The following is a 12,513-nucleotide window of genomic DNA, read 5'->3' on the forward strand; positions in this document are numbered from 1 at the left end:
TATCTTCCATCGTTTGTAGGGTGCGCTAAGTTCATTAAATTTCATGCTTTTTCCATAACCTTTTTTTTTTAAATTTTAGGTTTGGTTTTATTTTCTCGTTAGACCTTTCACTCATCTGAATTTCTTCCTTTTCAACAGTCATCTGAATTCCTTCCTTTTCATCATATTTCCCGTTTCTTTTCTTCTAATTTTGTTTCAGTGACATCGGGCAGCTCTTAAGTTTTTCACTTCTTTTCTTGTCAAGATTGAGGAATACTCACTAACTCTTGTTGGATGTTTTTTTAAATAATCCGACAATCTACTTGGACATCACTTGATAATCTTTTTCTTTTCCTATTCTTTTTTTTGCTTAGCTCAGAGACTATCAGCTAGAATTTCGGCTCTATACTCTTATTAAGCTGCTGTAAGGTTGTTCTAATGGCAAGTCCTGAAGAAGGACGTCGGAATGAAGCAATGGCTTCAGTCTCGGAGGCAGCTAGTTTAGGTCAGGTGGAAGAGACTTCGCCGGATTTGTTGAAGAACACTCCTTCTAACATTGCCAGATTGGAAGATATGATTGAACACTGCAAGGGTCGGCAGAAGTATCTTGCACAGACAAAGAGCCCATCTGATGGGGAGGATGTCCGTTGGTACTTCTGCAAAGTGCCCCTAGCAGAGAAAGGTCAGTATGTCTGCGATTGATGTATCTTTCAGCTTGTAATTTCAGATTCGATCCATATGGAGCTGGCTTCTAGAGGCAAATTAGTGAAATTTTTTAGGCACAGATGCTCTCGCCCAGTTGCAATTATGTTAAAAACATATGAACCCTCAAGAGAATATTTATATATCTAGCGAGTGCCAACTGTAGAACGGTATGCTACTCAGAGTAGATCGACCACCCTGGTCCAAGATCCAGAACAAACAAAAAAAAGCCCAACAGGAAAGAGATACTGGAAGAAAAAAAATTAGGAGAGAATTATTAAAAAAGTTGTATTGAGATTGAAACATGGCTCTCTCACAAATAAACAAACTCCCTCTCTCTTTCTCTCTCCCTCACCTATGCCCCGAGATGCCTCATCACCTCTCTCCCCTTTTATAACTCCCACGAAATGACCAATTCCACTACAAGACAAATAGAGTCCCACTACGACCAGGCTTGGATTCATTGGGCCTGAGGCTCATCCTAAGCTAACTTAGACCAGTACATAAAAACAAAGAGACCACTAAATGTTGGAGTTCGTGATGACTCCAACACCAACACCGTGCCTATTTTCTAGCACTGGTCCTTTGGATTCCATTCTTTTCTTGATCTCCAGTGGAAGCTTTTATGACCAGGGAAAAAAATTGAAATCACCATATAGCAACTTGGAGGCTGATCAGGAACAAATGCTATTTCAATAGAAGTGACTATTATGTTTTTTTTTTCCTTGTATATGATGCCGTGTTGAAATGAATACTGATGGTTCTGTATGAGAATTGTAGTTGCTACTGCAAGCGATGGATAACGTACATTTCGGTATGGTTGTTAAAATTTTGTTTATTTTACAGAGCTTGCAGCTTCAGTTCCTCAAACAGAAATAGTGGGAAAAAGTGATTATTTCCGATTTAGTATGAGAGACTCCCTTGCACTGGAGGCTTCTTTTTTACAGGTAATTATTTTCCACTACAAAATTGGGTTGTGTTGTTTAAGAAAAATTACATGGTCTTAATTAATAGTGTGTCGGCACGTTATCTTCCTCATGATCATTTCTGTTGTGAACCTAAGCTTTATCTACACATAATGTTCATTTCTAGTCTTTTATTGGTTTACTTTGGCAGGTCATTCTTACTGCACTCCTACATGCTACTTGTAGGGCATCTTTATGTTTGTTGTCCCAACATGGACCCAAACCTGCCTATAAGAGATTCAAAACATGTGGAACTAGGATAAAGAAAGCATGAATACTTAGCAACAACATATCATAATGTGCAAAAAAGATTGTTGCAGTCACTTATGCAATAATTGTTGCAATTTACCTAGCAAACACATTCCCCTAATGTGTCACACTCTGAGTGAATCATGCTTTGAAAATTTCTCCAGCTAGAACACTTACAGCCTGAGACTTTGTAAAGACGCTAATTAGATTAAGAGTTGACAAAGGGCCTGATGTTTATAATGCTACAGTGAAACAGCGAACGTGACAGTTGATCTTGATGCATTATTTTATGTCATTGAAATTCCACCTTGCCTTATTCAGAAACAGGAAGGTCATATTTGAGTTTGTTGTATCTAGTGGTAGAATGCTTAGAATTTTGAAGTAGTATTCCCTGCCTATATGTCACCATGATAGGTCTAATTGGAGAGAAGTATGATGCAAAACAATTGCATAGGTCACCATTAGTTAACAGAACATGAATAAGAAATATTTGATGACTAGATGCATGTAAGAAATGTTGGATCCAAATAATGGGATGGACTAGGTTATGTATGAGGCAAGGTATGCTGAACCATCTTGAACCAGGCAGTGCATGGCATACCAAACCAGATCAGCTAGTAACTGAGATGGTTTGTCCAATTGAAACAGTTTCAGTCATTATAAAATCCCTTACCCCTTGATCCCCCTGAACCGTGTTGACTTCAATCTCTCTCCACCCCCCCTCCCCCTTGCTTGAACTCTAGCTAATGTCGTCATCTTTGATCGATGTTAACGCTGATGCTATCCCCTTCCAGTTGTTCGAATTGGTATGCCTCTATCTACCTCACTTTTCTTCTTCCCCCTTCCATTCTCTCTCTTCCTCTTTCTCCGCTTCATCATCTCTCTCTTCTCTCTGGTTCTTCTCCTTTTGGGGGTAGGGTTCGACTTTCTCCCTTGCTCCCCTCCTCTTCTCTTGATCGTTCATCTCCGGTACACCTTGGCTTAGTATAGTATGTATTGGTACCATATTGAACTGTAGCTGGTCGGTGCACCCATTGATATTGGTTCGGTGAACCTTGAACTATTTGCTAATAAGAGGGGCGTGCCATGAAGAGACTTTCAATCGTTAGGCTTTGTTGAGATTAAACTCATTTATAATATAAGGATTGAGTTATTAGCTAAGCATGCAGGGAAACTTGGATCAAGAATTTATATTCTTGGAAAGCGAACAATAATGCACTTAGAGAAAACTCGTGCAAATATACTCCTTGAAGATTTAATCCCAGAAGAGTTTGCAGCATTATGATCATTGACATAAATATAAATGGGTAACTTGAGGTGAGGAAAAGTATATTCTGACATAGCAAAGCCAGCCTCAAGGATGATTCCTTCAAGTTTTGAGAATTTAATTACAAGTAGTTTCCTTGAAATCAAGGAGCATAGGACGAGATAAATGCATATCCAGAGGATTAGGTGGGTTATGCAAGTGGATCTTTTTTCAATCATTGTGAAGAGGAGCTTTTGAAATGAATTTGAGAAATAATGAATGTGTCATGTTATAACAACTTCAGCGAAGGTCCTGTTGTTATTATTTTAACAAATTTGTAACCTTTGTGTGAGACATATAACTTTTTAAAATTATAATTCTTGAAGTCAATCTTTAACTTGTAAGTTCACTTGCAGCAAAGAAAATTTAAATGTGAAAGGAAAGGCATGTGGTTTTGAGTTCAAGAAGTTCTAAAGCTGTCATCTCCTGCCATAGGGACTGCTATTGTCCCACAAATAGCCTGCTTATCCTGATAAGACTGAATGATACAAAAAAATTATTGGTATTTTGCAGAGAAAACATTGTAGATAGTTGTGAATTCGGAGGTTGCTGATCATAAACTCTGCCATTCTGCACCAAATAGAAGATGGCACTATAAAAATTCATCTTTGGAGTATGCAAACAGTGTCATCATTTGGTAGTGGGATGTGAGAGCACATTGATGTTCATAAGTATGTATACTAGCAAGATTAGAATAAGAACGACATGAAAAATGAAAGATTCCTCTTTAGATGGATGGTATGAGGAATTGTAAAAACCTGAAACCATAGGCTTTCAACTATGGAATAGGAACAGGAGGAGATTGGAGAAGGAAAAGAATGGTGCTGCTTGTTGGCTTGAACTTTGAAGGTTATGTGGGGAGAGGGATGTTTGTGTTTCAAGAGAAGTATTTGCAAAGTACTAATGGTTGTGCTTGATTTATGCTTTGAGAAATTGCATTTGGCATAATGAGCAAGAAATTTGTGTGACAAGTGTAAGGGATGTCCTGTTGTTACAGATAGGAATGATAACAAGAAAGAAATACCAGCCTTTCAGAGTGTATGGGATGATAAAAGGAAAGAAATTCCAGCCATTCATAGGTTGTGAGGATGTTTATGGTCTGTAACAGTTAAGTTGCAGTAGAACTAGTATTTTGATATTTTATGCTAGGCTAAGAGATAGTAAAAAAAAGGCATTTGACAGGTATTCATGGTAGAAATCAAATCAAAAGATATTTATATGTGGATTATAAGGTGAGCTTTTTACGAAGTGTAAAGGCAAGCAGGAACCATAATGTAATTATAGTTGGTCAACTATACCAAGCATTTTATGTTGAGTTGGCTGGTTAATTTGTCCTTTACTATGTATTAGGGTTTTATGTCTCAACAGAATAAGGGGACACCCAGTTGTTCTATCCCATTCCTATGAGAAAATGGGATGAAGTCGGGGTTGAGATTACGAAACCCATCCATGTGGGGAAAGAAGAAGAAAAAAAAGGAAGGAAAGAAAGGAAAGAAGGGAAAGTGAAAGGAAAGAAGAAGAAAAAGAGAGAGAAAGGAAAGAGAATAAAAAGAATGAAAATGAGGAAAGAAGGAAGAAAGGAAAGAGAAAGAAGAAAAAGGAAAGAAGGAAGCAAAGTAAGGGCTAAGAAAAAGAAAGAAGAAGAAAAAGGAAAGGAAGGTAAGGAGAAAAAGGAGGAAAGAAGGAATAAGTATAAGAAAGAAGAAAAGGAAAGACAACAAAAAAAAAAAAAAAAGAAAGGAAGGGAAAGGAAAGAAGAAGGGGAGAGAGACATAGCATACCTATGGGACTCTTGACTGGGACTAACCCTAGGACGAGATAGGGTAGTAGAGCATACTGTTTCATGGAAAAACTGGGACACCCCCATCCAACAGGATTTAAAACCTTGATGTGTACAAATTATAAAGCTCTACTAGATAAAGTAGAGGTGAGTTCCTTCAACTCTTAATGATATGATCAAGAATCATCACCTTTATTAAGCTTAAAACCTAGTAAAGCTTGATGCCCCATTATGTATAGGTATAATGTGAAGGCAAGCCTTCAAATAGATTTAGCACTCATATTTCTTGTATTGCTTGGTGTACTTCTTTTTTTCTTTTTTTCTTTTTTGTTACTTTTTGGTTATTTATATTGGTTGGTGATGGCTTGTGCCAACTTGTATAATTTGTGTCTATGGTATGTGACTTATGAACTACTGATTGATATTCGCAGCTTACTTGAATGTTTAAGTCCTTGATTGAAATGCTATCAAATTCTCCTTGACAAGTTGGGGCCAATATCATATTTTGGGAGGACAACTATCTTGATAGTCGATAGAATCATTTTAACTAGGTATATTCTCAAGTCGGGCTAACAATGTATAATCATGCAATTATGTAAAGGTGCAAAGCAAGGTTGGTTGTGGTAGTATCGGAGCCTGTACCCAGTTTGGTATGCCCTTGTGCCGTTCTATGCTGGGTTTGAGCCAACACAGCAGAAAGGGGGAGAGGGTGAAGGAAAGAGAGGAAAGAGAGAGAAAAGGGGAGGAAAGGAGAGGGAGAGACGGCCTCTGTAGGTTCTTTTAGGTTGGTGGAAGGTTGCCAAGGCCATCTCCACCTCTATTGAGAGAGAGGATCTTTGGATCACTTTTTCATTTTGGTGTTATTGAGGGAAGTCAGTAACACCATTGCTGATTTCCTTGTTCCTCTTTTTTTTTTGCGATATTCTGATGAAGTCATCATAGTTGCCCTGTTTTGATCGATCTAGAGATCGTCTCCTTCTTTGCTGACTTCCTTGTTCCTTTTATTTATATTTTTTTGCAATTTTTCGATGAAGTCGACATGGTTGCCCTGTTTTGATTGATCTAGAGATCCTCTCCCTTGGCAGCGACGGCGGTGGTCGGCAGCCTACGGAGGCCATCTCTCCCTCTCATTACCTTACCTTATCTCTTGTCCCCCACCTTTGCCTATGTTTCATTCAAAGGCCAGAGCCATGTCGGTCCACTAGTGGTATGATTTGGCACGCCCGAACCATGCAATTCGGGAAGGTTTCACTGGCCATGGTGCAAAGTCTCCACTCTAATTCTTAATGATAATTTCTACCTTTGTGGTTATCATGCACAAACCATAGCTATGTAATTGAACCATCGAGACTCACCCTTAGCTGTAATGGAGGATTTATTGTTGATGTTCGAAGATGATAGACTCTAGAAAATACTTTTTACCATGATAACAGAAATAATTGCTATGTTTGTTGACTGGATATATTCATAAATTGAGTTATGGCTGTTATGATGGTTGTATTTAGCTGCTATAACATGAAATAATACTCATAATTGGAAAAATTTACTGTGATGCTCAAGTAAATTTCCATATAACAAAGTTCTTTGCTTGTACTGGTGTGGAGATATGTTTTGAATTCGAAACTCTGCAAAGTTCAATAATGAATGCTAGATGAAAGGCTTCCATAGAGGCTTGATTGTTATATCAAATTGTCATAACAAATTATACTTAGGCTCGGTTTGGTATCACTTTTTTCCTTTTTCTTATTTTTAAAAGTGAATACACAAAATCTGATATTTTTAAAAGTGACTTTCAGAATTTATGTAAAAAGTTAGTGAAAAATTATTACTTCGATTATTTTTTAAAAATTAACTTTTGAATCACGAAACTAATTCCTCGAATCAAGCTATACTCTCACAATTTTTTTCTTTCATCTCTTCGTCCTTGCTCTCCCCAAACTATCCTCCTTTCCATCTTTTTCCTCTCCTCCTTCGTGGTTGTAGTTGCTGCCTTGCCATGGTTCGTATCCATTTGTGGCTCCATAACTGTAGTTGCCACTCCTGGAGCCACCACTAAGCGATTCCACCCTTGTCATTATAGGAAGTAGGAACCCTTCGACCTTTTCCCAATTGACTTGAGGGAGCTCTTGTGCTTCAAATACTCTATCGATGCAGGCTTGGGTGCAGTTGGCTCCCTTTTACTTGATCACTTATTCACAAACCTCGTGTGGGGCTTGTTGGGGTTGATCCTCGTCACTTAACCGATCTGATCCAACCGACCTCAATCGGAGGCCTACCTCGGTAAAAGCCGACGCCATTCGGAGAATACCGACGTGAAGCTACCGATGTGGAGCTGGATTGTGAAGGTCATCATAAAGCCGATCTTGACACAAAACTGAGGGCACCAGAGGGCCGCCTTATCAGAAGATCGTGGTTCCTAGGAAGCCTGCCTCATCAGGAGGCCGACCTCATCTGAAAGCTGAGGTCGGTGGAAGTCCGAGCTCAACATCATCTGGATGTAGCGACATTAAAGTTAAAGACTACATCGGTCAATTACCGACCTGTTTCTCCAGTGGCATTGGCGAGAAACTGACGTACTTGTCTGTCGAGACAGTATTGATCCGGAGATCGAATTTTTCAGCTGCTTACGGTGCCTAATATTTCAAATCAATCATCTCCCGATCTGACTCTTTAACCCTACTTGGCGAGCTTGGGACTACTGGCATGCGGGGTACTCACCTCGGACTGCTCCCAATTCTTTTCATCTTGCTCCAACTAGTTGCCGATCTGGATATCGGCATAAGCCAAACAGTTGGTGGTCAAGTGTGGCTGCCATACAGTCCCATCAAGTCACATCAAGTCGCATCATCCTGAGGTCATATCTTAAGGGTTTGCCATGCGTCATGATAGGACACCATAAAATCATTAATTATGTCACATGCGCACGATAAGGCCGGCCGTCGCGACCACTGATGCGTTGGACAAAAGGCATACCGCTGACAGGGCCATTTAAAGATGTCCCTATGCGGCTCTATATGATGGGACGTTATCAAAATGTTCTTCCATCCTTTTTATCCTTCATCCTGTTCTCTCTATAAATGGAGATAAGACGGGACTCTCAGGAGGTACGCTCACTCAAGAACTCAGAGTCCGAAACTCTGCCTCACTCACTTTTCCATCTATTGAGCTAAAAACTGACTTGAGCGTCGGAGGGTCCTCGTCGGAGCCATCTCCGATGTAGGCTTGTAGGTTTTTCTGCTGCCATCGGACGTCGCCGACCGATCTTTTCGTCCGTTCCGAGTTGATCCTGCCTTCGTTCAATGCATTGTGAGCCCTCACTCTCGTTCTTGGCCCTCTTGACTGTGCCCTCTCCGGTGAGTGGTCCTCCACCGGCTCCCTACCGTTCGACACTCAGGTGCGACGACCCGACTATCCCATCGGAGGTGAGCCGCAACAGTTTGGCACGCCAGATAGGGGGGTGAAACATTCTTTCATAAGTTTTAATGGCCAAGACGAGAGCACAAAGTGCTTCTCTTAGTTCCGCTCGACGCTCATCGCGGCGTGACGCACTTCCGATGACCTTTGGGGAGTTGAGTGCCTTACGATTGGAGGAAACAGCGGACTAGCAATAGCTTGCCACCTTGGTACAGCAAGTTAGAGCATTGACGGAGGCTGTCCACAGTCTCCAGCAGATTGCGGAGCAGCAGCAATGACGGATAGAGGATTTGGCACCACAGGATGTGCCCTCCAGGCAATCCCCGGCCTCGTTCTCCATCTTGCCACTCATCTCGGTGCTCCCATTGGACGGCTTCTCGACTCGTCCGACAATCGTCACAAGCTGACTCTCGATGTACTCTACATGCTGCTTCCGGTGATCGTCGGTCCCCTTCCCCTCGACGAGCTTCACACAAGGGAAAGAGGTCGCGATCTCCGTCAAGATCTTCTGGGGAAGGTTTTATCCCAGGATATTCCAAACGTTTCGATGAATCTCAGCGGCGATTGGATGAATACAACCTTAGGTTGAAGAAAATTGATCACCGTTTGGATCAGCTCCAAGCGAACAACCAAGATCCTATCGACGAGCTCGACGTCAGCACCCGTCCATCCTTCTCTTGATGGATTCTCGATGAACTGATTTCAGATCGGTTTAAGATGCCGCAGGTGGAACCGTACGATGGCTCCATCGATCCGTTCGACCATCTTGAGAGCTACAAAGCTCTCATGCTTCTTCAGGAGGCATCCGACGTCCTCTGCATTGCCTTTCGGTTACCCTCAGAAAAATCGTCCGAACATGGTACTCTGGACTTCAATCGGAGAGTATCCGTTCGTTCGACCAGCTCGGATAGCTCTTCATGGCGTACTTCGACATCAATCAGAAGATCCGCGGACATCCCACAGCCTTTTCTCCGTCAGGCAGCAAGATGGAGAACCTCTGCCAGACTTTGTGGCACGTTTCAACGCTACCACTCTGGAGATCTAAGACCTTGACGAATCAATGGCCATCGCTGCCATGAAGCAGGGACTATGTAGCTCCAAGTTCACCTATTCCCTGGACAAGATGCTTCTTCGAACGTATACCGAACTCTTCGAGCACGCACAGAAGTACATCCGAGCTGAGGGAGAGATTGATCGACGTCGATCTGAGGGCAAGGACTCGAAGAAGAAGATTAAGAAAAAGGGAACCTTCGCGGGTCCCAGTTGAGCCCACGGTGAGAGGGAGGCTTTACCTTCCTGACCAAATTTGAAGTCCAAAAACTTCGGCCCCAGGTATGATTCTTACACCCCTCAACCATTCATGCGACTACCTTCGACGACCCCAGTCGATGAAGACAAAAACAGTGTTCTGTAATCGGAGGTGCTATTGTTGGTTCCATCGCGACTACAGCCATGACATCAAGAGGTGCATCGAGCTGAAGAATGAGATAGAGGACCTAATAAGATGGGGATACCTTGGGAAGTATGTGCGGGACCGACCTATGTAGCTGTCGGATGACTCTCAGCCTCAGTCACGTCTCGATGAGGAAGCTCACGCTCAACCTACAGTGGGTGTGATTAGCGTGTTCTTGGCGGGGCCGAGATTTCGGAGAGCTGATGACTCAGAAAGCTCCTCCAAATGTCGGTTTGAATGACGTCTCCAAAGAAGATCTGCAAGGAGTCCAAATTCCTCATAATGATGCTGTTGTTATATCGATGACGATAACCAATTATGATGTAAAATGATGTCTTGTTGATAATGGAAGCTCAGCTGACGTAATTTTCTACAATTATTTCTCTTGAATGCGACTTTCTATTGATCGACTTAAACTAGTCAACGCTCCTTTAATTGGATTCACTGGTGATTCGATCGAGGTAGAAGGGGCAATAGAACTTTCTGTTACTGTCGGACGACCAGCTCGACAATCAACCGTGCAACTCAATTTTTTTGTGGTTTGGGTTCCTTCCACTTATAATGTTATCTTGGGACGACCTAGGCTGAACGCACTTCGAGCAATCGTCTCAACGTATCACTTGCTCGTGCGCTTTTCGACGAAGAAAGGAACCAGTGAAATGAGAGAAGATCAGCAGCTGGCCCGACAGTCAAAGGAAAGAAGCCGACTGAAGCTCTTCCCATTGGCGACGGACTAGACCAAAGAAAGTCGAGAACCCATAGAGCGACTCACCTCGATGCCCCTCAACGAGGACCCGACTAGAACTATTTAGGTCGGATCTTCCTTAAGCGACGAACTGAGAGAGAAGCTGATCAACTTTCTGAGGAAGAATGTAGATGTCTTCGCCTGGTCTGCCCCAGATATGCCGGACATCGCATCTGATGTGATTGTCCACCGACTAATTGTTGACGCCAAGCACAAGCCGGTGAGATAAAAGAAAAGAAGTTTCGCTCTCGAGCGATAGAAGGTTATCGACGAGGAGTCGATAGATTGCTAGCAGCCGACTTCATCTGCGAGGTGACCTATCCAGATTGGCTCGCAAACGTTGTGATGGTCAAAAAAGCTAATGGCAAGTGATGGATATGTATCGACCACACCAAGCTGAATAAAGCTTATCCGAAGGATAGCTTTCCACTATCCCTAATTGATCAATTGATCGATGCTACGTCAGGCCATTAGCTGCTCAGCTTCATGGATGCCTTTTATGATTACAACCAGATACGGATAGCGTCGGAGGACGAGGAGATGGCGTTCATCACCAATAAAGGCTTGTATTGCTACAAAGTCATGTCTTTTGGTCTTAAAAACGTGGGGCTACATATTAGAGGCTGGTTAACAAAATCTTCAAGAATCAGATCGGTCGCAATATGGAGGTCTACATCGACGACATGCTCATGAACAGCAAGGAAGCTGCTCTCCATATCGACGATCTGATAGAAGCTTTTGATGCCCTGAGGAGACATCGGATGAAACTGAACCTGACTAAGTGCACTTTCGACGTCACGTTGGTAAAATTTTTTTATTTCATGGTGACGAAGTGAGGCATTGAGGCCAATCCCGAGAAGATCAAGACGGTCCTCGACATGAAGCCCCCGACCTCTCGACGAGATATTCAGAAGTTGGCGGGATGCGTTGCGTCTTTGAGTCGGTTCGTCTCTAAGTTTGCAGAGCGGTGCCTTCCCTTCTTTAAAACCCTCAGGCAGAAGAACTTCACTTGGACGAAAGAATGTCAGAAGACTTTCGACGACCTGAGGCGGTACCTGAGTTCTCCACTTTTGACAAAGTCAAATACCGACGACAAATTACACATGTATTTGGCTGTGACTTCTGAAGTCGTGAGCTCGGTACTAGTTCGAGAAGAAAATAAGGTATAGAAATTGATCTACTACATAAGTCGGGTGTTGCATGAGGTGGAAGTTAGGTATCCTCGGATTGAAAAAGTGGTCTTCACGATCATCACGATGACTCGACGACTGCAACCTTATTTTCAGACCCACTCAGTGAAGATCTTGATCGATCTCTCTCTGAGGACTTTGCTTCAACAACCAGACACTTCGGGGAGATGGCCAAATGGACGGTCGAACTTAGTGAGTTCGATCTCTCTTATGTCCTGCGATCTTCGATGAAGGTTCAGATATTTGCCGATTTTGTTATCGAGTACACTCTGACCGACGACAGTCAAGTCGAGGACTGCCCTCAAGGAGAGGCTTTGGAGCCTGCATGGATTCTGCATGTGGACGGAGCCTCAAACGTCCAAGACTGCGGCGCGGGTCTCATTTTGACCAACATCGATGGGGTGGTGACTGAGTACGTCCTTCGGTTTGGCTTCAAAGTCTAACAATCAAGCTAAATACGAAGTTCTGATAGCCAGATTGAAGATCGTCAAAGATCTCGGTATAAAATGTTTAAGGGTGTTCACCGACTCGTAGCTGGTTGCTAGACAATCCTGAGGAGAATATGAGGTCCGAGATCCAATTCTCTCCAGATATCTATAGAAACTCAGATCTCTGCAAACAAATTTTGATTACTTTGAAGTATACCACATCCCCCACTTGGAGAATGTCCGAACTGATTTTCTATCCCGACTTGCCACATCTGGCTGCGGTGAGTTGGAGAGGATCTTCA

The 12,513-nt window shown here is 42.5% G+C and overlaps 1 protein-coding gene across 7 annotated transcripts in view; it reads left to right on the plus strand.

The window, feature by feature from the left end:
* The window catches only part of LOC105036427 (phospholipase SGR2), a 53,611-nt gene that overhangs the window by 507 nt on the left and 40,591 nt on the right, over nt 1-12,513 (plus strand). For 6 of the 7 annotated variants that reach the window (XR_012140839.1, XR_003799712.2, XR_003799713.2 and 3 more), the window contains exons 2-3: nt 354-661; nt 1,528-1,628. Coding sequence is in view for 4 of the 7 variants with exons in the window: in XM_029262404.2 (XP_029118237.2) it covers nt 418-661; nt 1,528-1,628 (345 nt within the window). In the remaining 3 variants the exon portion in view is untranslated. The remainder of the gene's footprint in view (nt 1-353; nt 662-1,527; nt 1,629-12,513) is intronic. The other variant, XM_019848552.3, reaches the window with a different exon arrangement.

The sequence above is a fragment of the Elaeis guineensis genome, chromosome 1 (assembly GCF_000442705.2).
Source record: "Elaeis guineensis isolate ETL-2024a chromosome 1, EG11, whole genome shotgun sequence".
In the NCBI taxonomy this organism is placed as follows: domain Eukaryota; kingdom Viridiplantae; phylum Streptophyta; class Magnoliopsida; order Arecales; family Arecaceae; genus Elaeis; species Elaeis guineensis.